Consider the following 24509-nt stretch of genomic DNA (forward strand, 5'->3'; position numbering starts at 1 on the left):
TATGAGTCTCTTTTTGAACAGTAGTAGAAAGGTTTTCCTTTCATCTTTGTACCATCACAGCTGTCGTATCTATTTGATGGAATGGTATATAGCTATGAAAAAACATGTTTTAGAAGAGTGTTTAATGAATTTGGGATATGTTTATATCTTTTTTTTACTTGAAGAAGAAAAAATATTACAAAATAGTATGAAAAACATCCTTTGTTTGTTTGTTTGTTTATTTTTAAGTAGGCCTCACATCCAGCATACAACCCAACATGGGGCTTGAACTCACAACCCTGAAATCATAACCTGAGCTGAGATCAAGAGTCAGACACTTAACTGACTGAGCCATCCAGGTGTCCCAAAATATCCCAATTTTAAAATGCTCGAGTATATGAAGTAAAAGAACTGGAAGGTTATTAACATGTCGACATTAGTTTTTTTTGGAGAGGTGGGATCTGAGATTTATTTGAATTCTTGTTATCCTGTATTTTTCTAAATTTCAACATTGAACTCAACTTGGTAATAGAAGAACCCAGGAATAATCAATTGGATATATCAGCATCCCTCCCATGCCTGTCACCTAACCCTGACTCCTTTTAGAGGTGGCACCACCAAAGATAGACCTCCTTAGGAAGAGCTCAGTGCAGGTGAAGGCAGAGCAGAGCCTGCTCAGGGATGCTAGGGGAAAATGTTTGTTTGAAACAGCTGACCCAGAAAAAGGCTTACCTACCAGGTGATCCCTAGAGACCACTTGAGGGAGAGAACAGGAGTGGCAATGTTTGCAGGATGTGGAGAATACTGTGTTCAGTTCCATAACAGTGAATACCATTAACATGACAGTTTTTGTGAAATGAAAACATTTGCAAGATCCAATCACTTCTATGCAGTGAAATTCTAGCGTAATGGAACATTTTTGGCATCTCTTTAAAGCCAAACCTAACAGGGTTTGACCAATAATGGCTGAAGTGCAAATACACACAATAAAAATTAGTCTTAACATCCTGCATTAGAGTCCTTTACCACTGTGTGGCCAAAACAAAAGCAAAACAAAACAACAAACCTTCTGCTTTACAAAGCAACATTAAAAGGTGACTTTGGGATGCTTTTATGTGTATCAACACATTCTCTGTGGTGAGAATCACTTTATTTTATTTTTTTGTTCTGGCAGGCCAATTTACATTTGGTTCAGTTCTCTGTGGACTGAGGAGTGGACATCACCACTCTTTCATCCTGTCCACAGCCAGGAGCCACGGCACTGAGGAGTTCCTCATAGTCTGCTCTTTGCTGGTGACATCCTGAGCTGTGTGTGTGAGGGATGTGACATCACCTCTTTTATTCAAAGACCCCCTGTCAGTTGGAATTCTCACTTGGTCTGTGACTCACCACTTGGTCTTGCCAACTGCAGGAAATTCTAAAACATGTACCCCATTTCTATCTCCTCTTTTCCTCCTCCTCTTCCTTCTCCCTCTTAGAAAGTCCTAAAACTCCCAGAGAAAGATAGGAAGTCTGCAGTGAACATTGGGCAGTTGTGAATATGCAAGCCTGAACTATGTGAGTCATAGGTGTTGACACTGATTGTTCATTGTCATCATCAGATGACAGAATCTGCTGGGAGACTGCTCTCTCCACCAGCTGAGTCTTCTCACCATCTCTGTTGGCTGACCAGGGTCTTTCTCAACACCCCCCCCCCCCCTGCCTTGTTTTCCTAGTGCGAAAATCCAAAGCAGCTGATGAGAAGAGACGCTCTTTGGCTAAACAAGCGCGGGAAGACTACAAGAGGTTATCACTAGCAGCTGAAAAAGGAAGAAGCGGTGAGGGACCACAAAGCCCCCCAAGCATTCCACAGAAACCAAAAAGACCTCCGCTTCCACCCAAGCCTCTGTTCCTAACCCCAGCAGGATACCCTCGAAAGCCTCTTAGGTAAGAAGCCACACAGATGGCTTTAAGCATAACGGTGGAAACTGGCTGATTAAAGACAAACTGCATGATGAGCCATGGGGAGTGAAGGACCAGCTGGCTGCCTGTGAAATTAAATTCAGTCTCCTCTCCAAGCCTGTCTTCCTGAGATACCTGGTCTGGATTCGTCTCATTCTTATCTATAAAATATCCACAGTTGTTGTAATTAAGATACCCGGTAATTTAGGATGCACATCGAGTTCAGTGCCTTCCTATGCTACTATCGCACCCCCACACCCTTGGGCTGAAGGGGAGCCAATGAGGGGAGAAACAGAAACAACAGGGGTTTCACCAGTGCTCAGTATTGCTCTTAGTAGGAAACAATATCAAAGTAGGAATCTAATGGCTTGCTGACTTTCATGGCTTCAGTAGAGTTATGTTTTCATTGCTCAGGATTAAAGATTTGATGGTAATCCTTGTTCTGGGATACAGAGCCAAGCTCATATGTTGACATTTTGGAACTGTTCCTTTGTTGAATGAATACTTTTTTGGTCATAACAGTGCCTTTGCCTCCAAGGCTATGGGAAATTAGAACAATTTGTTTTGTAAAATCCATGAAGAAAAATACAATGATATCATAGCAGAAACCCCTTTCCTTTATGTTACTTAACTGATTATAAAATTATTTTCTCCTGGATATTATATGATTTTTTTTCGTATTCTAATATGTAGAAAGGTGATAGTTAAAATATACCAGAGAAATCAAATAGTGATTGAGTGAAACAGAACTGTCTGAAAGCCTTGCCTTCTGAAATAAAAACTAAAAATACTCGGTTACAAACATGGAGAAATAAAAAGCAAACAAATCTCTCTTTGCTTGGAGACAGTAGTTATCTTCAGGGCTTTTCCTAAGGGAGATTATGACCTCAGAGGAAATAGGAAGGTGAACCTTTTCCTCTACTATAATTATTTCTACTTAACTAAAAGGTTCCATTTTGTGACTTGGGGACCCGAACTAAATGATCATCGTCTACAAAGTGACAGTTTGGGGAATCATTTTTTTTTTTCTTATGGACAAAAACCCAAGAAAGGCAATCAGAAACAGGTATCCTCAAACTTCTGTGATCAGGTCACAAAGGTGTGAGATCCTGCACAGGGTCCTTTCCAGTGCCCAGGCTTGTCTGTGTATTGACCACAGATCCCCAGCAGGGCTGTTTGTGGACCTACCTCCGTTCTCCAGGCTCTTTTGAGGGTGGGACTGTGCCTTGAAATACGTCCTGACCCACAGTATTTTCAGAGCACAGTGTATGCGATTGACAGCAATGAAGGTGGCCTTTAATAAGGGTAATTCTTGTTTTGAGCTGTGCTCAGTTAGCTCATTTTTTCCAACTTAATACACTTGCATGAAATGCTTCTTGTGAGGCAGCCAGAATGGATGGGTTTTGGGCTGGGACAACAGTGATGACCGAGGTCAGCTAGGAGCCAGCCCAAGAAAAGACAGAGATTGGCTGTCCTCAGATGTTTTGCTTAATCTCCATAGAGTTCCCAAAGAAAAAGAACCTAATTTGAAAGCTAATTAGAGCACTCATCATGTAATCTTATGTGTGTGCAGTGTCTGATAACCAAAAAAGTCAACTATTATAGGCTACTTTCTCCAAAATACTGTTTATGTATATATATGAATATGTACCTGCATATATGTACATCTAACATATATGTCACATGTAACTCACAGTGACATGTGTTACCATAAAACGCATAAAGAGCCATACATTAATTTACATGACAGGTATCCCAGTAGTTCATCCAAACTCCTCATTGTTTTCACACTGAATTCTGCTCAAAATTAGTGGGCTGTGGTGTGAGACTTGGAAATATGTTTATTACATTGCAATGTTACTTTTGTAATGGAAATTGACTTACATCCCAGAATTTAAGTTCTGCTACTGAATATATTTCAAAATGATTCTGCTGCTTGTATCTTTTTTTTTCTTTTACCAATCTTCATACATTTTTCTTTCTTTTTACTTTATAGTTCTGAGGCTATCTTTAGCAGAACCAAACTTCTTCAAAGTGTGGGAGAGAAGAAAGCAAGTCAGGGAGATGGAAACAGAAAGAAGAGAAAGTTTAATAATGAAAATGTTAGGAAGGAAATTTATTTTATTGCATTTGATTTCTTTTGTTTGCAAGGACATGGCCCAAGGAAAGTAGTGCTGGGTGTATTTCACTTTTTAGTGCTTATTTTCTCAAATTTTAACTGGGAGTTAATGGAGCTTTTATTCACATTAAAAATGAATTAAATCTCTGTTTTAACACAGCAGTTGCTCATAGCCATGACTAGCCCCACAGGACCAGAAGGACAAGTGACAGATTTATGTTCCTTCCTATTTTTTTAAAATGTTATTTTTGAGAGCACAAGTTGGGGAAGGGCAGAGAGAGGGGGACAGAGGATTTGAAGTGGGGTCCATGCTGACAGCATCGAGCCCAATGTGGGGCTTGAACTCACATTGTGACCTGGGCCGAAGTCAGATGCTCAACCGACTAACCCACCCAGGTGCCCCTCTTTCCTATTTCTTGACTAGCCCTCAAGGAATTGTATGATGGCAGTAATTAGGGGTATAACCTCCCTTTAGCTCAGCCCATGTAATTAGATTTTCAAATATATATAATATATACATGATTATATATATATAGGGTATATATGAGTTCTAAAGGCATTGTTTTCAAATTAGTTAAATCTAACTTGAAAAACATTTTCTAAATAACAGAAATCAGGGAGTGACGAGGATGGCATCCAGCTATGCCCAAGAGGAAATCATTCGGTGGTTTAAAGAGGAGCAGCTACCTCTGCGAGCAGGCTACCAGAAAGCCTCAGACGCCATAGCTCCCTGGTTCCATGGTGAGTACAGAGGTTCCCTCAATGGAACCTCATCTGGCGATGCACAGAGCTATGCTAATCCACCAGGAGGGCAAAAAGAATAAAGGCGTCCTTTTATTTGTGCTGCCCAAGAAGAGCCTTTGAAATTATTTTCACAAGGAGTTTTTCAAAGGTTTCTCAGTGGGTTGCAAACTCATGATGAAGTTAGGAAACAGTGGTTGTGGTCTCTGCATGTACTGTGGGCTAATTTATCACCACAAATGAAATACCGCCGGGTGGGTGGGGAAGACAGTGCCTCCTGGTCACCTACACTAGGGCTCCCCTCAAAAGGCAGTGCCTGTTGTCCACCATCCACCATGAGTCAGATATGCCCTTGGGTGTGGTGGGCAAGGCATTGGTTTAGCAATCCAAAGGTCAGCTCTCCATTGACAGTTGAGTGACTTTGAGCAAATCATCTTTTTCTGTAGCAAGTCAATTTAGCTAAGCCTCATTTTCCTCGTCTATTAAATGAAGAAATTGAACTTTATGATCTTTAACCTAAAAATTCTATTACTTTGATCTATGTTTCCATTAAGTAGTTAAGGCTGCCAGGTGGGTTTGTTGAAGCCTGAGCAGATATTACCTAATAAGCCATTTAACACTAGAAATTTGATTAATTCAAGTCCTCTGTGTACCCAGCACACATTTCACTGACTGCTTAGTTTCTTGGACTTCAAGAAAATAAGGGGCTTCTTGCCTCAGCTTGCTTCTGTAATGTCTGTGGTTGATTTGGACTAATTGGCTCTATGTACAACAAAAGTGCTTTAAGACAAAAATAAAGTTCTCTCACAGAGCACACTTGTCGCAAAGGGTATATTGGTTTGAATCATGTTGAATCGTGTTTAACTAGTATTCATGTCACACATAAATATATCCACAAAAATAGGCTCCCAACCCTATAATATGGCAAACTCTTCTAAAAAGAAAAATATTATTTGTAATAGGCTTTCTGCTAATGGGCTGCTTTTGCAGTCAGATCATTATGGAACTGTCTAGCTTTCCTTGAAAATATGTGTTCTTTGGCAATTTAGGCCTTAGTAATTGTCCATTCCCTGAGGAGCCCCTCCCCCTCCTAGGACTGAGTCGTAAGCCTCCATTCTTCCCATTCTTCTTGGAAGACATTGGAAGAAAGAGGGACATCAGTGTCAAAAGATGAATAGAAAGAGCATGGCCAATTACACGTTAGCTCCACTGTTTCATATTGCCCCCCCTTTTTTCCTTTTTATGATAAGCACTGAGGAAATCAGTACTTTGTAGTTTCTGTGTCATTGGGTAGAAGATGCTGTCATCCCTGATTACAAGGGTGGCAGTTCATTTGAACAGCAGGAAGTGAGACATTGAAAATGTTGGTTCATGTAATTCAAAATCCTGGTACTTTAACAGGCAGTTCTATTTGAAACAGTTGATAAAAGTGAGAAAGACAAAGTTGAACTAAAAATCCAGTTGGAGCTTTGATTAAAAAATAAATTCTTGAGTTTTAATAACTTATTAGTTGCAATTGTTACTTGTTTATTTTCATTTGTATAAATATTTATCATAGTCATAAGCAAAATAAATAATATACAGTATAATGTAAATAATATGATATTAATAGTCATGTAAGTCATTATCTTCTGTTTTAAGAAGACAAAATTTCACATGTTTCTATGATAAAGATGGATAATATCTTATATTTTTAAAATATAATTGTTTATTGCTCATGAGCCCTGTTTAAAATAATGGGATGGTAGCTTTTGTATTGGTTTACCATCTTCCTCCATTATCATGCACTCCAGAAACTGCCTTTCTTATGTTACTGTTTTGGTCAGCTAATTTTTCACTGTGGAAGTCACACTTTTACCCTTTTCTTTTAATTAGCTTTAGACAGGATGAGTGGGTAGAGGACAAGGGAAATGAAAACTACTGGATCTCTGGCTTGTGGGGCTAGGCAGAAGGTGGCATGCTATCAGCTGGAAGAAAGACCACAAGAGGATGGGAGATTAAGGGGCAAAAAGAAGAGGGGAGACAATGAGCTTATCTGGGATATGATGAGTTTGAAATGTCTTTGGGGCAGTCATATGAAAATATTCCTTTGGAAATTGAATTGATGGAACAATGTTAGAGATAATATATTGGAGTTATCAGCACCTAATGAAAAGCATGGGAGGGATGAGGTTTTCCAGGAGTGAATTGGGAAGAATGATGAGAGAAGAACAAGGACAAGACCCTGGGGAGCACTAACATTCATTGTGATGGCGCCAGATCTTTGTCTCAGGTGTCCCTCCTCACTTGGGATAATGATGAGATGAATATCTGTCCATGGGGGCCAGTATTAGAGGCAGTAAAGTAGGATATTGTCTGATCTCCTAGATGTAAGAGCTTGGAAAATCCCAAGTACAAGAGAGATCCTGAAATGCAGTGCTGAACTCTACTTCATGAGCATCTTTTGATGATCTCAAGCACATCTAGATATGCCATCTCCCCACTTCTCTCTCAGCAAGCTTTTTTCAGAGACCACAATGTCTCAACTTTTACTGGACTTTTGGTCCCATTGGTTATGTGGGACTTGTGGGAGAACCCATTGAAGATTCTCAAGTTCTTTTACACTTTTTGTTAGTTTTCCTTAGAGCCAGAGCACATTTCTAGCTTTTACATGGTTCAGTTTGGTGTTAGGACCCAGATGGAATGACTTGCTGACATCTCTTAGCTGCTTCCCATGTTCCTTCCTAGTAGCCTGGAGACCAGGGAGCTGATGTACACACTGGCTCCTTCCCAGGATGCTTTCCTACCTGCTCCCTGGGAAGAACCTCCCTGCAAATTTGTAGGCCACCTTACTACACTGTGCAACCACAGAATCATGAAGAATACTAGGAAGCCCCAGCAGTCTTGACAGAGGGCCTTGTGAAGGAATTTTGTACTGGGCGTTTTTCTAATTTTTTAATATTCTGCAAAGGTAATTCATGTTAGTTAATTTGGAAATTTTATACTCACACTCATTTAGGAGGACTGGGAAAACTACAGTGTATGTCCCAGAGCATCTTGCCTTGCTGCTAAGCCCCTTCAGTAGGAGAAAGTTCTGGACTTTGTCACCACGTGAATAACTAATCTTGATCTCTCATCTGCCCTCCTTTATCAGCCTCCTAACTGGTCTCCATCTTTCCTCTGCTGTCCCCCGTTTTCAACATAATCAAACTGCAATGAGAGTACAACCCAAATTCCTCCCTGGGGCTCACAAAGCTGGCTTAATCCACCCCTGATTATTGCTCCGGCCCCGTCTCAGATGATATTCCTCGAAGAGCCCTACCTTGATCATTGCTCTCCACCACTCGTTTCCCTTCTATCCCTGACACACCACACTTACCCCTCTCTTAGGACCTCTGCAATTGTTTCTCCTGAAGATCCTTCTATGGCCAGCCTCTTGAGGAGCTGACTCACGTGACTGTGGAGGCTTGCTGGGCCCCAAATCTGTTGGGTAGGCCAGCCGGCCGGAGACTCGGGGAAGACTGAGCTCGAGTCCAAAGGCTGAACACTGGCAGAATCCATTCTTGCTCAGGCAAGGTCAGTCTTTGTTCTTTTAAGGCCTTCAACTGACTGGATGAGGCCTACCCACATTATGGAGGATTTTTCTCCCTTTCCTTATTTAAAAAAAAATTTATTATAAACTATTTTGAACAAAAAGTACAAAGGAAGCTATGACTAAGACCAACATTGTAGCAAATGTTATATCTACTTTCTAGGATACAGTACAGTGAATGTTAGAAGCCATATTTACTTCATATCTATTTTTCTTAATAAGAAATAAAACCTGGGGCACCTGGGTGGCCCAGTCAGTTGAGCATCTGGCTCTTGATTTTGGCTCAGGTCATGATCTCACAGTTCGTGAGATCAAGCCCCATGTCTCTAACAGTGTGGAACCTGCTTGGGATTCTCTCTCTTCCTCTCTGTCTGCCCCTCCCCCACCTCTCTCACTCTGTCTCAAATAAATAAATAAACTTAAAAAAAAAAAAAAAAAGGAAAGAAAGCCTGAAAGAATTAAGGCACCCTCTTTTACTGCCTTTTTGATTCTGTATACTTCTCTCCCAGGGGGTGAACCACTCTTTTGAAATTATCCTTTCATTTTTATTCTCTCATTTTTGTACTCTCATTATATATGTAGATGTGTGTGAATTTTTATAAAATATATTAAGATATATTAAACGTATACATACTTCTATAAAACATGCAATCTTGTGTTTAACATTTACATGGTATCATGTTACAGGCATTGTTCTGCGACTTGAGTTTTCTCCCAACATTATGTTGTCTGGATTTTTCCTTTTTTATAAATGTAGACTGGCTCATTTTTTTTACCTATTGTGCAGTATATTATAATATATGTTATTTATAATACATAAAGTGTAAACATACAATGCTTTATATGTGTTTAATAATTATATTTGTATGTTATTATACACACTATCATTATTCATTCATCCCTTCTATATTTGGTATAGTTTTTTTTTGTTTGTTTGTTTGTTTGTTTGTTTTGCCATTACAGAAAATGATGTGGGGTATATACTTTTGGACATACCTCATTGTACACATATGTGATAATTTCTTCAGGGTGTATATCTAAAAGTGGAATTGCTAGGAGGGTAGGTTACATGAATCTTTAATTATATTGAATATTGCCAAATGCCCTCCAAAGTGATTATATGAATCTCTACTCCCACTAGCAATCTTTAAGAGTTTCTGTTTTCCTACATACTTACCATGCTTGGTGTTGCCAAACTTTTATTTTCCCTTATTCTTATGGGTCCAAAGTGGAATCACCTTATTTTATTTTTTTATATTAAAAAATTTTTTTAACGTATGTTTATTTTTGAGAGACAAAGAGACAGAGCATGAGCAGGGGAGGGGTAGAGAGAGAGAGACACACACAGAATCTGAAGCAGGCTCCAGGCTCTGAGCTGTCAGCACAGAGCCTGATACAGGGCTCAAACCCATGACCATGAGATCATGACCTAAGCCAAAGTTGGGCACTTAACCAACTAAGCCACCCAGGCGCCCCCCACCTTATTTTAATTTGCACTGATTTGTAGTGAGGCTGAGCCTTCCATGGTTCCTGGATAGGGGGGTTCTGTAATTACTTATAATCTTTTGACTATTTTTCTAGTCAGTTGAGTTTTTAATATTAATTTGTAGGATTTTATATATTCTGGATAGTAAACCTTTATTAATTATATGGGTTGCATATATCTTTTCCTAGACTACGTATTTTAGATTTTTGGCACATTTTGAGGCATAGAAGTTTTTCATTTCAGTGAGGTTGAGTGTAGCTATTTTTCCTTTATGGTTTTTGCTTATTGTATAATATATAATCCACCTGTAATTTATTTTTGTATATGATATATGGTATAGACACCTAATTTATTCTACATGTGAGTAGCCAGTTCTCCCAGTATCATTCATTAGTCTTCCTTTTTCCACTGATTTGTAATGCTCCCGCTGTTGTATACCAAGATCCTGTTTATGGGAATTACTATATATTTATATTATGTCTTTATATCTATTAGGACAAGTTCTCCCTCTTCCTATTTCTTTGAAATTGTCTTTCTTGGCCCCACATAGCTCACATGGCTTTTAGGGGCAACACATCAAGTTTTAAAATGCTTGTTGGGAATTTTAATAGAATTTCATTGAATTTGTAGATTAATTTGGAGATATAATTGCCATCTTTATATTATTGTATTTTTCCATCCATGAACATAGTAAATTTCTTCTTATATTTCTTTTAAATCATTAAATAAATTCCCCATATAGGACATGCACCTTTTTAAAAAAAAAAAAATAAGGAAAACTAGATTTAGTTCTACGTATATAAATTTTTTTTGTTTTGAAAGGGATTTTTAAAAATTACATAATTGGTTGTTGATGCTGTAAAGAAATTATGTTTTTATATGTTGATCTTAAATTCATTAATACTGTTGAAATCTCTTATTATTTCTAATTGTTTGTCAGAAGATTCTGTTAGAGCTGCAATTTTTTGAGGACCTAATATGTGCCAAACATTACATTGAACACTTTGAAGGAGGTAACTTTTATTTCCACTTTATAGAATAAGAACTAGGAACTAAGATGTGAAGTTCTTTTTGGACTTCTAACACTAGTGGCAATATTCAGAGCCAGATCTATTTTACTTCAAAGTCACAGCATATCTGACCGCTAACACAAGTGGGAACATCCATGTCATGTTTTTTATATAACTTGGAATTTAAATCAGTGAACAGTAATACCACAGAGATTTGTTTCTCCAATAAATGGATTAATTCACTAAATCTTACAGTCAGTGGTGATGTAAAGTGTCATGGAATCTTCACCCAGCATAAGTATGCCCCATCGCCACCTCTGAGAATAAGGAAAAAGCACATTCTTGTCCAGACACTATTTTGCTCAATCCCAGGGAGAATTTTAAGAGGCAGATACGTAACATTCAAATGTTTAATAAAATGCCCCAAGGACACAAGAGTTTGGGGTAATAGAAATACAATCTATATTATTATTGTGGTAGTAGTTACCCAATTGTATACATTTGTCAAAATCAATCATTTGTACACTTAAAATTGGAAAATTTTTATTGTATATAAATTATATCTCAAGCTGACTTTTAAAAATGAAGACCCCAGTGGGGCACCCAGTTGGTTAAGCATCTGACTTTGGCTCAGGTCATGATCTTACAGTTCGTGGGTTCAAAACTCCGCGTTGGGCTCTTTGCTGACAGCTCAGAGCCTGGAGCCTGCTTCCAATTCTGTGTCTCCTTCTCTTTCTGCCCCTCCCCTGCTCACACTCTCTGTCTCTCAAAAATAAATAAATGTGAGAAAAAAAATGTTTTTTTCAATGTACAGCCCGAGAAGCACAGAGTTTCCTTGGCTCTTAGCATGGAAAGGGGGTACAACTGATCCTTGAACAATGCAGGGGGTGGAGTGCCAACTTCTTGCACAGTTAAATTTTGACTTCCCAGAAACTTAACTACTAATATCCTACTGTTGACCAGAAGCCTTACTGATAACATTACAGTTATTTTGTATATGTATTATGCCTGTATTCTTATAATGAAGTAAACTAGAGAAAACATTATTAAGAAAATAATAAGGAAGAGAAAATGCATACAGTACTATTTTTATTTGAAAACCACCCACATATAAGTGGACCATACAGTTCAACCCTGTGTTGTTTGAGGGTCGACTGTATAGTACAGGCTTCGCACAAGACTCCAAGACCAGATCCCCTAGATCTGGGTATGTTCGTCTCCTCTGTAAAATGGGGATAATGATATCTACATTATAGAGTAGGGTTTTTGTTTTTTTGTTTTGTTTTGTTTTGTTTTTAAAGTACATCAGGGGCACCAGAGTGACTCAGTTGGTTAAGCGTCTAACTCTTGATTTTGGCTCAGGTCATGATCCATGGTCTCTGCCCTCTCCGGCATTTGCCCGCTCTCTCTCTCTCTCTCTCAAAATAAATGAATAAACATTAAGAAAAAAGTTCATCAGCTAATATATGTAACGTGCTTAGAACAGTGCCTGGCGCGTAGTGTTTCTGTTGTTATGGCTTACCAGAACTGAACAGCTTGAGAGTAAATTCACCCTTCCTGTTCTCTCTGCTTTTCTCTTCTTTAGAATCCTAATTTTGCCACAAAATACTGTCATAACAGCATCATATATGAAGAATAAGTAGCACTTCAATAAAATAGATCTTTATTACTGCAAAAACTGTCCTTTGCTGTTTTGACAAGTATTTATTTAGGGTTTGTCCTTAAAAATCCCAGAACCTAGGAGGTCACCCCAGAAGGCAACAGGAATTTGGAAGGACAAAAGAACAACCACCCCCCAAAACAGGGAATAAAGTTGTTTGGAAAACTTGAGCAGAACATTGCCAGTTTAGGTTGAGCACGATGTTGGGAGGGAAGGTGCAGAGAGATGGGAGTGAGTCCTGGAATTGCTAAAGCCGTATCTTCTGTTTTCTAAATTTAAATCTCCTGTATACTGTAGTTAAGTCTGTTTGGTTTTGTTTCCTTAAAAAGGATTATTTTCTTCTCTCTTTGTCACCCTCCTTTCATTGTGTTGGACTATCTTGACCCTCAAATACAGTCCTTATTTTTATTCATTTTCTTCTTGCATCTGGTTGGTCACAATGCTATTAGCAGTCTTTAAAACACACGTTATTGTCTAGAAAGTTCGTAAAGTTCGTGATTAGTGTTGGAGAGTCCTCCTGGCTAAATTTAACATCCTTCAAAGTCATTTTACTTATTCTGGTTCATGAATAGGAGTATCCAAAGTGTGTAGATATATAATTATCTGTACTCACTAGCATGCTTTTTTACACTTCTTAGAGCAAAGGGCCAACAAATAAATAAAACAAGTTTGAAAGTCTGTTCAGAAACCCACAGACTCCTATCTTCATTCCCTCCATTAGCATTTCCTATCTCCTGTTAATACATGACAGTGTTCAGGAGCTTAGAATTCATCAGGGACTGGGAATAGGAAGGTGGGGAAAAGCTAGCAATAAGTGTATAAACAAATTTCTGATTTAGGAATTTTCTAATTGCTTCTGTTGTTAGAGGATTCACATATTTGCTTTAAGCATCAAGAGTTGATCATTATTCTGCTGAAATGTAATGAACATTCCTTATTCAAATATGAACATAATTAGACTGTTGATGAAGTATTTCCATCCTGATTTGTTTCTTGTGGATGTCTTTTGCTTTCATGGTTTATAACTGAACCTGCCTCTAAATGCTTCAGTCCCAATATTTTATATTTTAAGCTACTTAAAAAGCAAATCCCTTTAACATCTGTGGGATTTCAATATAGTTCACACTGCAGCTATTTTGATTGCTTCCATTTCTGACACATCCTCCAAATTTTCATTCTCCTTGGAAAGCAAGTCCTATCCATTTCTGAGGAGGCAGTTGCTGTCTGGGACTTAAGTTCCCTAGAGCCAACTGTCCAAGTGGAGTCCCGTGTCCCTGTCCTTTGGCAGTGTGCTGGCCTGCAGCCCCTGCCACACAGGCCTTGAGGACCAAGTGCATACAATAGGAGAGATCGTGTGGACAGAGTCTCAGAGACTGCCCAAGATTTTCTTCAGGCTAAAATTTTAATGAACACGCGAATTGGCACTCATAAGTGGTAAACTGTCCTTTGACTATTTTGCCGAGGAGTGGAGATTTCTTAACTGTGCAGCCAGCAAAATTTGCCCCCCTCTTACAAAGAGATTTTCAAGTTTCTTCCTTTACTAAGCACTGCCTCATTTACATATATGATTCATACACTGCGTAGGGTGGGTAGGCTGTAGGCAGCAGCGAGAATATGTCCCTGTGTGAGTGTGGCAGGGAAGGACTAGTCCAGGCCCCTTCCCTGCCAGCCACTGTCCTACCGTTGAGAGGAACCAGCATGGCCTTAGCAAGGAGCCCTGGGAATTCACCTACATTTTAGCATGAAGCCTTCATCTACATTAATGGCATCAAAACACTTTGAATTATTCTCCATAGTTCTCCTGTCTGACTGCCTAGGATTCAGATTTCCAAACTAACTGAAGACAAAACATAAAGAGGCTAAAGCTACATACATTTATTCAGACTTGAGAAGAGCTAGCTTTTCGGCAGCAAATACTATGCATCATTGTGGGTTGTGTTTTTGTTTTTTCCCAAGACCCTGACTTTTCTCATAAATTACCCAGTGTAGCAAACCAGTTGCAAAAACATTAGTATGTATTTCCATTAATGTTCAGAATAGTCCATTAACCCCAAAGACCTTGCTTACTTGAGTTTTACAAATGATGCACCTATCCTCATCCTAATGCTGCCAGCCACTGGGAGTCATGGCCTGCATGTGCCTGGGACCCCAAGCTTCCCATTACTGGTGCCCAGACTCCAGTGTTATTTCACACTGTGCTCTTGGAGGGACCAAGAGGGACCAAGCAGGCAAGGGAAGGGTGGAGGGGCCGGGGCGGGGGGGCTGCGGCAAAAGAGAGTGACCTGCTTTGGGGGTTTGACTTCAGATTTTTTATGGAAAGGGGGATCCTGGTATTTAGAGAATTTTTTTTAATGTTTATTTTTGAGAAAAAGCACGAGTGGGAAAGGGGCAGAGAGAGGGGGACAGAGGATCTGAAGTGGGCTGACAGCAACGTGCCCGATGAGGGGCTCGAACTCATGAACCATGAGATCATGACCTGAGCGAAAGTCAGATGCTCAACTGACTGAGCCACCCAGGTGCCCCTTTTGAGAAGTATTTTTAACCTATGGTTTTGTTGTCAGAATTTTCTTTGTTGTCATGTGGTTTCTTTATAAAATTTGGATACTCTTTATTCTGGGAAAGGAGGCTGCAGTTGTAGTGGTTAAGAGAACATCTTAGGGGTCAAATCCCAGCCCCATCAACCAGCTGTGTGGCCTTAGGCAAGTCACGTGACTTCCGATCTTCTGTCTGTGTAATGCAGACAGTGATATCATCTGCTTAATAGGATCATTCTAACAATTCGATGAGTTAATATATGTGAATATTTAGAGCTGAATGTGACACATAGTAAGCCCTAGTTAATAAGTGTTAATCATTAAGGTAATGATGAAAGAACAAATTATGTGATTTTTATTCTTTAATTATTAAGGAAACATGAATAATATTTTAAGAGCTCTATTTTTCCTCACCTCTAAGGTGCCTGAGACCCCAAGGGTGAGAGCTCGACATCACCATACATCTCCCCCCCCCCCCCCCCGCCATATAGAGAATCTAGGGCAGGTCCCAGGGCCTCTCCAAAAATACTTCCTGTAAATACTGAAGGGGTTAAAAAAAGCATAAGGTGGAAGGGAGCTGAAGGGGGGAAATATAGAGCTCTCGTCCAAGTTTAAGACCTCCTATGGATAGCATGTGCCCTTTGCGTCTGGCAGGGTTGCTACTTGGAAATGAGTTCTTCTAAAACTCAGTTTTTCTTTACTCACCCCTAACCTTGGCACTTTGCAGTGTGGGACTTTGATGTCACCTTAACAGCAGAGATGTGTTCCTTCATGTAAGTTTTCTTAGTGCCATCCCCTCCTTGCAGGGTTTTCTGGGCAGCCCAAGAGGCAGAGAGTGCCGGACAGATGACAGAAGAAGGAGTGAGGGCCTCCTGGCAGAGCTCTGGAAGGGCAGCAGCCTGCAGGCAGCTCTCAGCAGACCCAATGCTGCTCAAGGAGAAAGCTGAAACCCTCTGTGCTCCGCAATGGGAATCCTGAGCCTAGGGGAGGTTGCAGAGGTTACCGATGTGTTACTCCTACATCCAGGCAACTGTACTTGAGTAATCACTGAAAAATGCATCTTCTTTATGTTGCCCGGGTGAGAAATGTGTGAAGTAAATACTGTAGTTTACTTTCAGCCAATTTCAGGAAAACTTCATGAGCCTGTGAGGTTAAAAAACAAAATACTTGAATAAGAGACAAGAGACCTGAAACCATCACTGACTGATCCTATAACCTTGGGCACATACCTTCTCTCCTTCAGTTTTCCCATCTGTGTGGTGATGATAATAATACCAGTTCTGTTTATTTCGAGTTGTTTGAGAATTAAATAGTAAATAGTAAATAGAAGCTCGTTGAGCAGTGTGAAACACTAGCACAGGGGTAGTATTCAGGTTGAGTGGATGAGAGCCTGGACTCTGGGGTGAAACTGCCTGGGTTCAAGACCAGCGCTTCTCCTGGCCTACCTCAGTGACCTTAAACACATTATGATGCTCTCTCTGATGCAGATTTTCTCATCTGTGATTTGAGAGTAGGAACAGTACCTGCTGTCAGGCCGCTTTGAGGATTCAATGAAATAATGCACCCTTTGAGTAGTGCCAGGCAGACATTAAGAACTCTACATGTTATAGGTATTTGGTTACCTTTCATCTGATTTTGAAACACATATTTTCCAGGTTCTGGAAGTAGGGCATACAGATGTACACATATAAACAAAGTTAGCAGTCCTTCAGAGAAACATGAGGGTATCCCTTGTCTCTACCGATAACAATGCTCTACCAATAACAATAGGGGCAGTAGCTGCATAGAAGTGTCCTAGAGAAGAAAGTTTCTGGCTTGATTATAAGACAGAATTACTCATTAGTTCTTTTCTGGGCATCTTCTAAGTAGCAGGTGCTGAGAGTGTGAAAATAAATCAGTTGCCCTCCATGAGATCACAAGGAGATGGGGCAGGGAGACACAGAGTAGTAGAATGTGCTGTGAGTACGCTGACAGAGCTATGGATGGCACCTGCCAGGATGGAGGGGGAACCAGGTGAGACCCTGGATAGACCAGGTGAGTCTCAGGTGGAGGTGGGAACCAGGTGCTCAGCAGGTGTAGAGGAACATTGACTTACTGCTCAGGGAGAAGTCAGAAAGCTTCATGCTATTTTCATGCTATTGAGTTGAATCTTGGAGGATGAGTAGGCATTTTCCAGGAGGAAGCTGTGGAGAAGGGCATCCCAGAGAACTGCCCTTCTTCTGTGAGGTAGTTGCTGTCACTTGATTTTCAACTAGGGCCATGCTAGAATTTCTGAGTTATTTCAAGTTTCTTAATATCTGTTCACAGTCTTTTCTGCAAAAAAATAGTCTTCCTGGGCCTGTCATGGAGGTCTGCTTTCATCCCAGTGGGGTTTAGAGTTGTGCTGTCCAATATGGTAGCCACTAACTATATGTGACTCTTTATACCAAAGTTAATTAAAATTAACATTAGAAGTTGGGGCTCCTGGGTGGCTCCATTGGTTGGATGTCCAATTCTTGATTTGGGCTCAGGTCATGATCTAGTGGTCATGGGATCAAGCCCTGTGTGGGGCTCTGGACTGAGAGTGGAGCCTGCTTGGGATTCTCTCCCTCTCTCACCCTTTATCTCTTCCCTGCTTGTGCACACACTTTCTCTCAAAGAATAAAAATAAATAAATAAAAATTAAAAATTTTTAAATAAAATGAAAGTTTGAGGCTCTCAGTCACACTGGTCACATTTCAGGTGCTCAGTAGCCACATATGGTTAGTGGCCTCCACATGGCCAGCCCAGACATGTCTATCACCACAGAAAATTCTGTTGAATAGTACTTTTCTAGAGAGTGCCCTGGCATCACGCACAGAAAGGAGTGGGACGTTTCTCTCGGTTCCCTCTCAACTCCTTCTGTTGTGAACCTCCATGCTGGGTATTCAGGCCCTCAGGGGTTTTAGCCAGTTCTGCACCAGGGTCTTTAAAAGCCAGAAGCCATCCAGTTAGACCTTATGCAGTGACATCTGCTTCCTTTTGGACTGGAGTAGTCCCGCCACACCCTGCCTGGATTCAGCTTAAAACAGAGCATGGGAGGGTGAAGATCTGTCTGATTCATTTCAAAAATTGAGGAAGTAAAAGAAAGCTTTTATTTACCCCTCTTCACTAGCACAGAAATCCTCCTATGAACTCACATAGGCTTGGTTCTTGTAATATGTGTGAAGAGAGCTGGTCAGAGGGAACTTGCTTGGAGGTGACACTGCCTTTAGGGGGCTTGGACGAAGACCGCTGCTCTAGAATTCTTAGAGTCACGCACAGGGGTAAATCAGGGAATGATCAGTACTGTAAGGAGATTGCCCAAATCCAGGTGATTAATATCTGACGCTGGATTTTGGCTTTGTGTTCAAGAACTCTCTTTGCAAGCAGACAAAGCTCACTGCTTGGTAGCGATCATAGCCAGGCATCCCTGGATGTGCCCACTGCCCTCGATGGAACAACAGATTATATTTGGACCAGTATCATCAGAGGAGCCAAAAGAATGTGCTCCTCAGAAATGATAATCCTGTTGTAAAGCAAAAAGAACAAAGCCTCCTCTCCATAACACTTAACTTCTGAACCTGCTGTCAGTACCATTGTGTTCAAGTCTCCGTTATGACTTGTGATTCGCCTCAAAATCATTTTATTGTGTTCCAGTGTCTCTGGAGATTACACAGTGCCAAGATCTGCGTGTAATGGGTAATAATTACAGTTTGAGAGGTTTGGGGGAGTTTGATTTACAGCTACTGCGTGACCTGATTTTAGGAGGAGTTTAACCTACCTTAACCCAGGTTCAGTTATAATTTTCCAGAGTAGCTTTCATTTTAGGAATCTAAATCCATCTGGATAACATGCTGATGTTATAAATTATAACATCTACCCCATCTGTTGAAGTAACTTGCAATTTCAGAGTTAGCCTGTCAGTAAGTCTGCAAGAAGAGAGAAATCTTTTTTCCAGAATGCTGCTTCTCCTTCACTAGTGGTTTGTTAGCCCCTCACCTCTGAAGGGGAGTTTTCAGTGTCAGTGAAAAATCTCCCTGGTTCCATAACAGTCAAACACAGAGTCTTGAGACCTCAGTCATGTTTAGTCTCAGGGCAGGCTGGTTACCTGTTGCCTTGTTTCAGCTTATGGTTGTCCTCTGGAATCTATCAATAGGATGAGGTGTGTCTAGAAAGGTACAACAGACCAACAGTAGCAGCAGGTCCATATCTGTTAGAACTTAATATGGGTATCATTTGAGCACCTACAGTAGACAGTTTAGCAGCTAATCCAAGAGGCTTACCAGTATCAGTGGTGCCACAGATTGTGTTGGCCCAGTCTTGTCAAGGATAGGGCAGAAAGGTAACTGGATGTAATGGAGGTAAAGCACAGGCTTTCGTAACCCTGCTGGGCATCAGCACAGTAGAGCTGGAGGCCCGAGGAGAGAGGTTGTGACTCTTCTTCTGTTTCAGAGATGCTTCCTATCTATGAGTGGGGGAATCTGCCAAGCCTTTCAACATCCCCAGTTCTTATCCTGGCGTTTCACTGGGGTTGAGCCTCACAGGGGTTGAACGCTCTGACTTCAAGGTGCAGGCCCTGGGGCCTCCTGAATGGTACATGGGAGAAGAGAAGGCAGGAGAAGGGCTGAGTGGTTTGTCTTGGCTGGGAGAGAACAGATGATTTTTTAAAAAAAATTTTTAATGTTTATTTTTAAGAGAGAGAGACAGAGACAGAACATGAGTTGGGTAGGGGCAGAGAGAGAGGGAGACACAGAAGCCAAAGCAGGCTCCAGGCTCTGAGCTGTCAGCACAGAGCCCAATACAGGGCTCGAACTCACAAACGGTGAGATCTTGACCTGAGCCAAAGTTGGACGCTTAACTGACTGAGCCACCCAGGTGCCCTGAGAACAGGTGATTTTTCAATCCCCCTTTTATTAAAGTAAAATAGAGATGGTTTTATTTAATGTTTTGTTCTGGATAATTAGGGTTCAATTCTCAGTTAACTTTATTAATAATAAGACTAAAGGACTGTAATGATCCATCCATTGCCCTTTCACCAGGAGGTTTTTGGGTTTTTCTCCGCTAATAATAAGATACAGAGTATCAATACGGAGCTAACTATGGAACAGGAGAAAGAGCTTCTCTCTGCAGTGGTGAAAGGGAACAGGGGGAGAATAACGCTCCTCCTCCCAAATCTGAACTTGCTGAATAAGTGAACGATGTTACCATCTCTCCAAGATGTGTTTGCATACCTTCTGTATGTTTTGCAATGTTAGTGATTCATCTGATGAATTACAATGGGAATAAGAAGGGAAATTGGGAACATGAGTCAAACCTCATGAGTTTGGACTGGTTGGGGGAAAGACTGGTCTTAATTAGTGTGAATTCATGAGGCATCTAAACTATATATACGTATAAAACTTAATATATATGAAGAGTTTTATTGTTTTGAATATATGTTAGGACAAACATATGGAGACATAAATATAGAAGCATATGTATATACATATATAAACATATATACATATATATAGGTGTATATATATGTTTATAAGTAAATACTTGTATTCCTTTAAATGCCACTGAAGCATGATTTAGGAATAGCTACTGTAGAAAGCACTTGAAGACCTGGATCCATCCTGGTTCTGTCACTGACTTGCTGACTCCAAGACCAGGGTCCTCAGCTTGGCACTATTGATATTTTGGGCTGGATAATTCTTTGCTGTGTGAAGCTGTACTATTCACTGTAGGATGTTTAGCAGCGTCCCTGGCCTCTCTGTACTGGCTGCCAGGTGCAACTCCCTGCCCATGACAACCAAAGATGCCGATCATACACTTCTAGACATTGTGCTGGTTGAGAAGCACTGTTTAAGACCATGTTGGATCACTCTCCAGGCCATAGAGTCCTCGTCAATAAACTGAGGAAGGCAACTTCCAGTCCCCTTCCAGATCTAATGCTTCTAGGATGCCAGACACAGAAGCTACCTAACAGCTGTGGTGTGATAACTGGGTGCATAGGTGGAAACGTACTCTGAAGGGTAAACGTGCATACCCTCATTTATATTATCCATTTGCTTATGTAACCTACCTGGCCCAGTTACCAAATACCAGAAGATGAATGATACTGCACTGTATTCTTAAGAACCAAAATGTACTTACAGTTGTTGTTACTTTTTACAAAACTTTATCCACACAGCTATATTTAACTGAAGAAAGTTCTGGAAATGATTTGGCTGAAATACCTGCTTTTCTTTCCCACAGGAATTCTTACATTAAAGAGAGCAAATGAACTTCTGAGCACATGTGTGCCAGGCAGTTTTCTGATCCGAGTCAGTGAAAGGATCAAAGGCTATGCCCTGTCCTATCTGTCTGAGGATGGCTGCAAACATTTCCTCATAGATGCCTCTACGGACTCCTACAGCTTCCTGGGTGTGGACCGGCTCCAGCATGCCACCCTGGCGGAGCTGGTGGAATATCACAAGGTGAAACCATGTGCAGACTAAATTTGCTCTGTGAATTGTTGTCCTGCAGCAGCCCAGGCAATGAAAGGCAATTACGAGAAAAAAGATTGAGACAAGTAATGGGGGGATTAGTCTTTGATAATTCTTCTAGATAATCAGGATTCTTAATTGCATTTCCTTTATCATTGAACCTAGTTCTTCCTCAAATATTCAGGGAGAACCCACTGGGGCAGAGAATGTAGAAGATGCTAAAAATCTGTGCACACACTGACCACATCTGAGACCACTCTTACTTAGAACTCAAGCCTGGGAGGGAAATTTGCAGATGAGAAAATCTGCAATTTGCAGATGAGAAAAATCTCTTTTAAGATTGTCATAAACCGGGGCGCCTGGGTGGCGCAGTCGGTTAAGCGTCCAACTTCAGCCAGGTCACGATCTCGCGGTCCGTGAGTTCGAGCCCTGCGTCGGGCTCTGGGCGGATGGCTCAGAGCCTGGAGCCTGTTTCCGATTCTGTGTCTCCCTCTCTCTCTGCCCCTCCCCCGTTCATGCTCTGTCTCTCTCTGTCCCAAAATTAAATAAACATTGAAAAAAAAAATTAAAAAAAAAAAAGATTGTCATAAACCAATAAAGCTAAGGGCAAGCAAGAAGTTATATACCCTGAGGAGGCAGAAAGGACATGATGTTATTATTTATGCTGTCTTAACAACCTGCCCCCCCACAGCCCAGCCTGACCTATGCCTTCTGATTCACAGGAGGAACCTATAACTTCCCTGGGGAAAGAGCTCCTTCTGTACCCCTGTGGTCAGCAGGATGAGCCGCCCGACTACCTGGAGCTCTTTGAGTGACAGTCTCCAACATGTCATCCTGTAACCTCCAGCTGGGCTTTCCTCTGGACAGACATCGCTGAAATAGACATTTGTATGTGAAGCCAAAGTCACCCTGCAGCAGAGCCAATGCTGATCAACTGGAAGTATCCTTAAAGCCCCACGGAAATCTCTCTTCTGCACAAATGCTGGAGTTTAATGTTAAAAGAAAATTGCCTCTGCAGGATATTCACTCTGAAAGTAAAGAGAGATGATTCCCAATTTCAGCAACTACCTAACATGAAGGATACAACCTTAATTATGTATATAAAATGAACAAAGAAGGAATCAAAACCTTTTAGGAATTAAGGCATTACTTCAAAAACTAGTAGCTCATGTGAAGTATTTCATGACCCCTCTTTGCGTCATTTTGAAATGTCTCAGGTTTGTGTTTACATTAAGTTCCATGTTGGCTTTGGGGAGCTGGCAAAAAAAGCCTTTACTCGTGGCTGAAATGACCCCGCAAACACACTTCATTTGTCACGCATGCTGGAGCCAGGATGTAAGAGACACAGAAGAACAAAAGTTGGGAATGTAAATTGAATGAGGAGTTTAAAAATGTAGGAGAGGCTTAACATGTAAAGAAATACCATGGACTGTAGAGGCATGAGCAGACATCTGCGAGTGTGTTTCCATGAGCAGGACGGTGCTTGCCCAGTCTACCTTGGCTCCATCCAGGAGCACATCACACAGGATGAGGCATGAGGTGCTTACCGGTGGGGGTAGACCAGAACAGAATAGTGAGCTGTGTGAGTACTACTTGTGGGTTGAACGGTGTCCCCAGAAAGATATGTTGAAGTCCTAAGCCCTGGTACCTGTGAATGTGACCTTATCTGGGAACAGGGTGTTTGCAGATGTGATCAAGTTAAGATGGTTCATACTGGATTCAGGTGGGCCTTCAGTCCAATGACTGGCATCCTTAGCAGGAGAGAAGGGATTTGGAAACAGACACGGAGAGGTGAGGCAGCCATGGGACGACAGAGGCGGAGGCTGGAGAGATGCAGCCGCAGCCAGGGAATGGCAGGGGGTGCTGGCAACCCCCAGCAGCTAGGACAGCAGTATGGAACATGCCTTCCCTGGAGCCTTGGAAGGGAATGTGGCCCTGCTGACACCTTGGTTTCAGGCTTCTAGCCTCCAGAACTCTAAGAGAATAAATTTCTATTGCCCTAAGCCTTTGAGTTTATGGTAATTTGTCAGAGCAGCCCTGGGAAAGGAACACAGAAGTTCACGTAATTGTGGAACGTGACACACATCACATACCATTTGTTGCTCTACAGTCTCCTCCCTGATAATGAAGGAAAAAGGGAGATGAAGAGTAACCTCCCAAGTGGGATGCAGATTCCCTCAGCCAGGAGTCTTGTGCCCCACTGCATCCCCACCCCAGCCTCCGGCTCAGCAGGGGTGCTGGCCTCTGGGCAGTGACCAAGGATGCTCCTATGCTCTGAGCCACAGGTTCTTCTCCTGGGGAGATGGAGCCTTCCTTGCACTTCAGGCCTAGTCTCTGTATCTGCATTCCTCCAGAAGCAGCAGGGGCTGCAGCAGTTAGTCCGTGAGGCAGTTCGTTGTGTGAAATGTAACGACAGAGTGTGGGGGACGTGTGTGTGTGAGTGTGTATGGGTGCACACGTGTGTTTTTATGAGAAAGTTTTTAAACACAGATCATCGTAAAGTGTTACTTGAAATGTCGCGTGTGTTTGTACAGTCTGAGAGACAACTGTCAGTGAGACATTTGTCCAAGAGAACCTGTCTTTGGCTTTCATTCCTGTGACTCAACAGCTGTGACCTTATAGAATTGCAAAGATGGCACAGGACAGGAAGTCACAAACTTCTATTCTGTCTCCATATCTTCCCACCATTAGCTCTCTGAATGTCAGCTTTCACTTCTAATACAAAAGCACATTTTTAAAAATTGCAGCGTACTTGACATTAACATTAAATTAGTTTCAGGTGTATAACATAATGATTTGACATTTTGTATACACTGTGAAATGATCACCATTATAAGTATAGTTATCATCCATCACCTTACAAAGTTAAAAAGTTTTTTCTTGTGATAACTTTTTTAAGATCTACTTTCTTAGCAACTTTCAAATATGCACTATAGTATTATCAACTCTAGTCACCATACTGTACATCCCCATGACTTACTTATTTTATAACTGAAAG

General features: G+C 41.1%; 1 protein-coding gene across 3 annotated transcripts in view; it reads left to right on the forward strand.

Moving 5' to 3' along the window:
• Positions 1–23510, forward strand: part of SH2D4A (SH2 domain containing 4A) — a 62550-nt gene extending 39040 nt beyond the window's left edge. For all 3 annotated transcript variants that reach the window (XM_043562645.1, XM_043562662.1, XM_043562653.1), the window contains 4 exons: positions 1695–1905; positions 4650–4780; positions 21282–21502; positions 22234–23510. In XM_043562645.1, coding sequence (XP_043418580.1) covers positions 1695–1905; positions 4650–4780; positions 21282–21502; positions 22234–22326 — 656 coding nt within the window. In that variant the 3' untranslated portion in view covers positions 22327–23510. The remainder of the gene's footprint in view (positions 1–1694; positions 1906–4649; positions 4781–21281; positions 21503–22233) is intronic.
• Positions 23511–24509: the final 999 nt, after the last annotated feature.

The sequence above is a fragment of the Prionailurus bengalensis genome, chromosome B1 (genome assembly GCF_016509475.1).
Source record: "Prionailurus bengalensis isolate Pbe53 chromosome B1, Fcat_Pben_1.1_paternal_pri, whole genome shotgun sequence".
Lineage (NCBI taxonomy): Eukaryota > Metazoa > Chordata > Mammalia > Carnivora > Felidae > Prionailurus > Prionailurus bengalensis.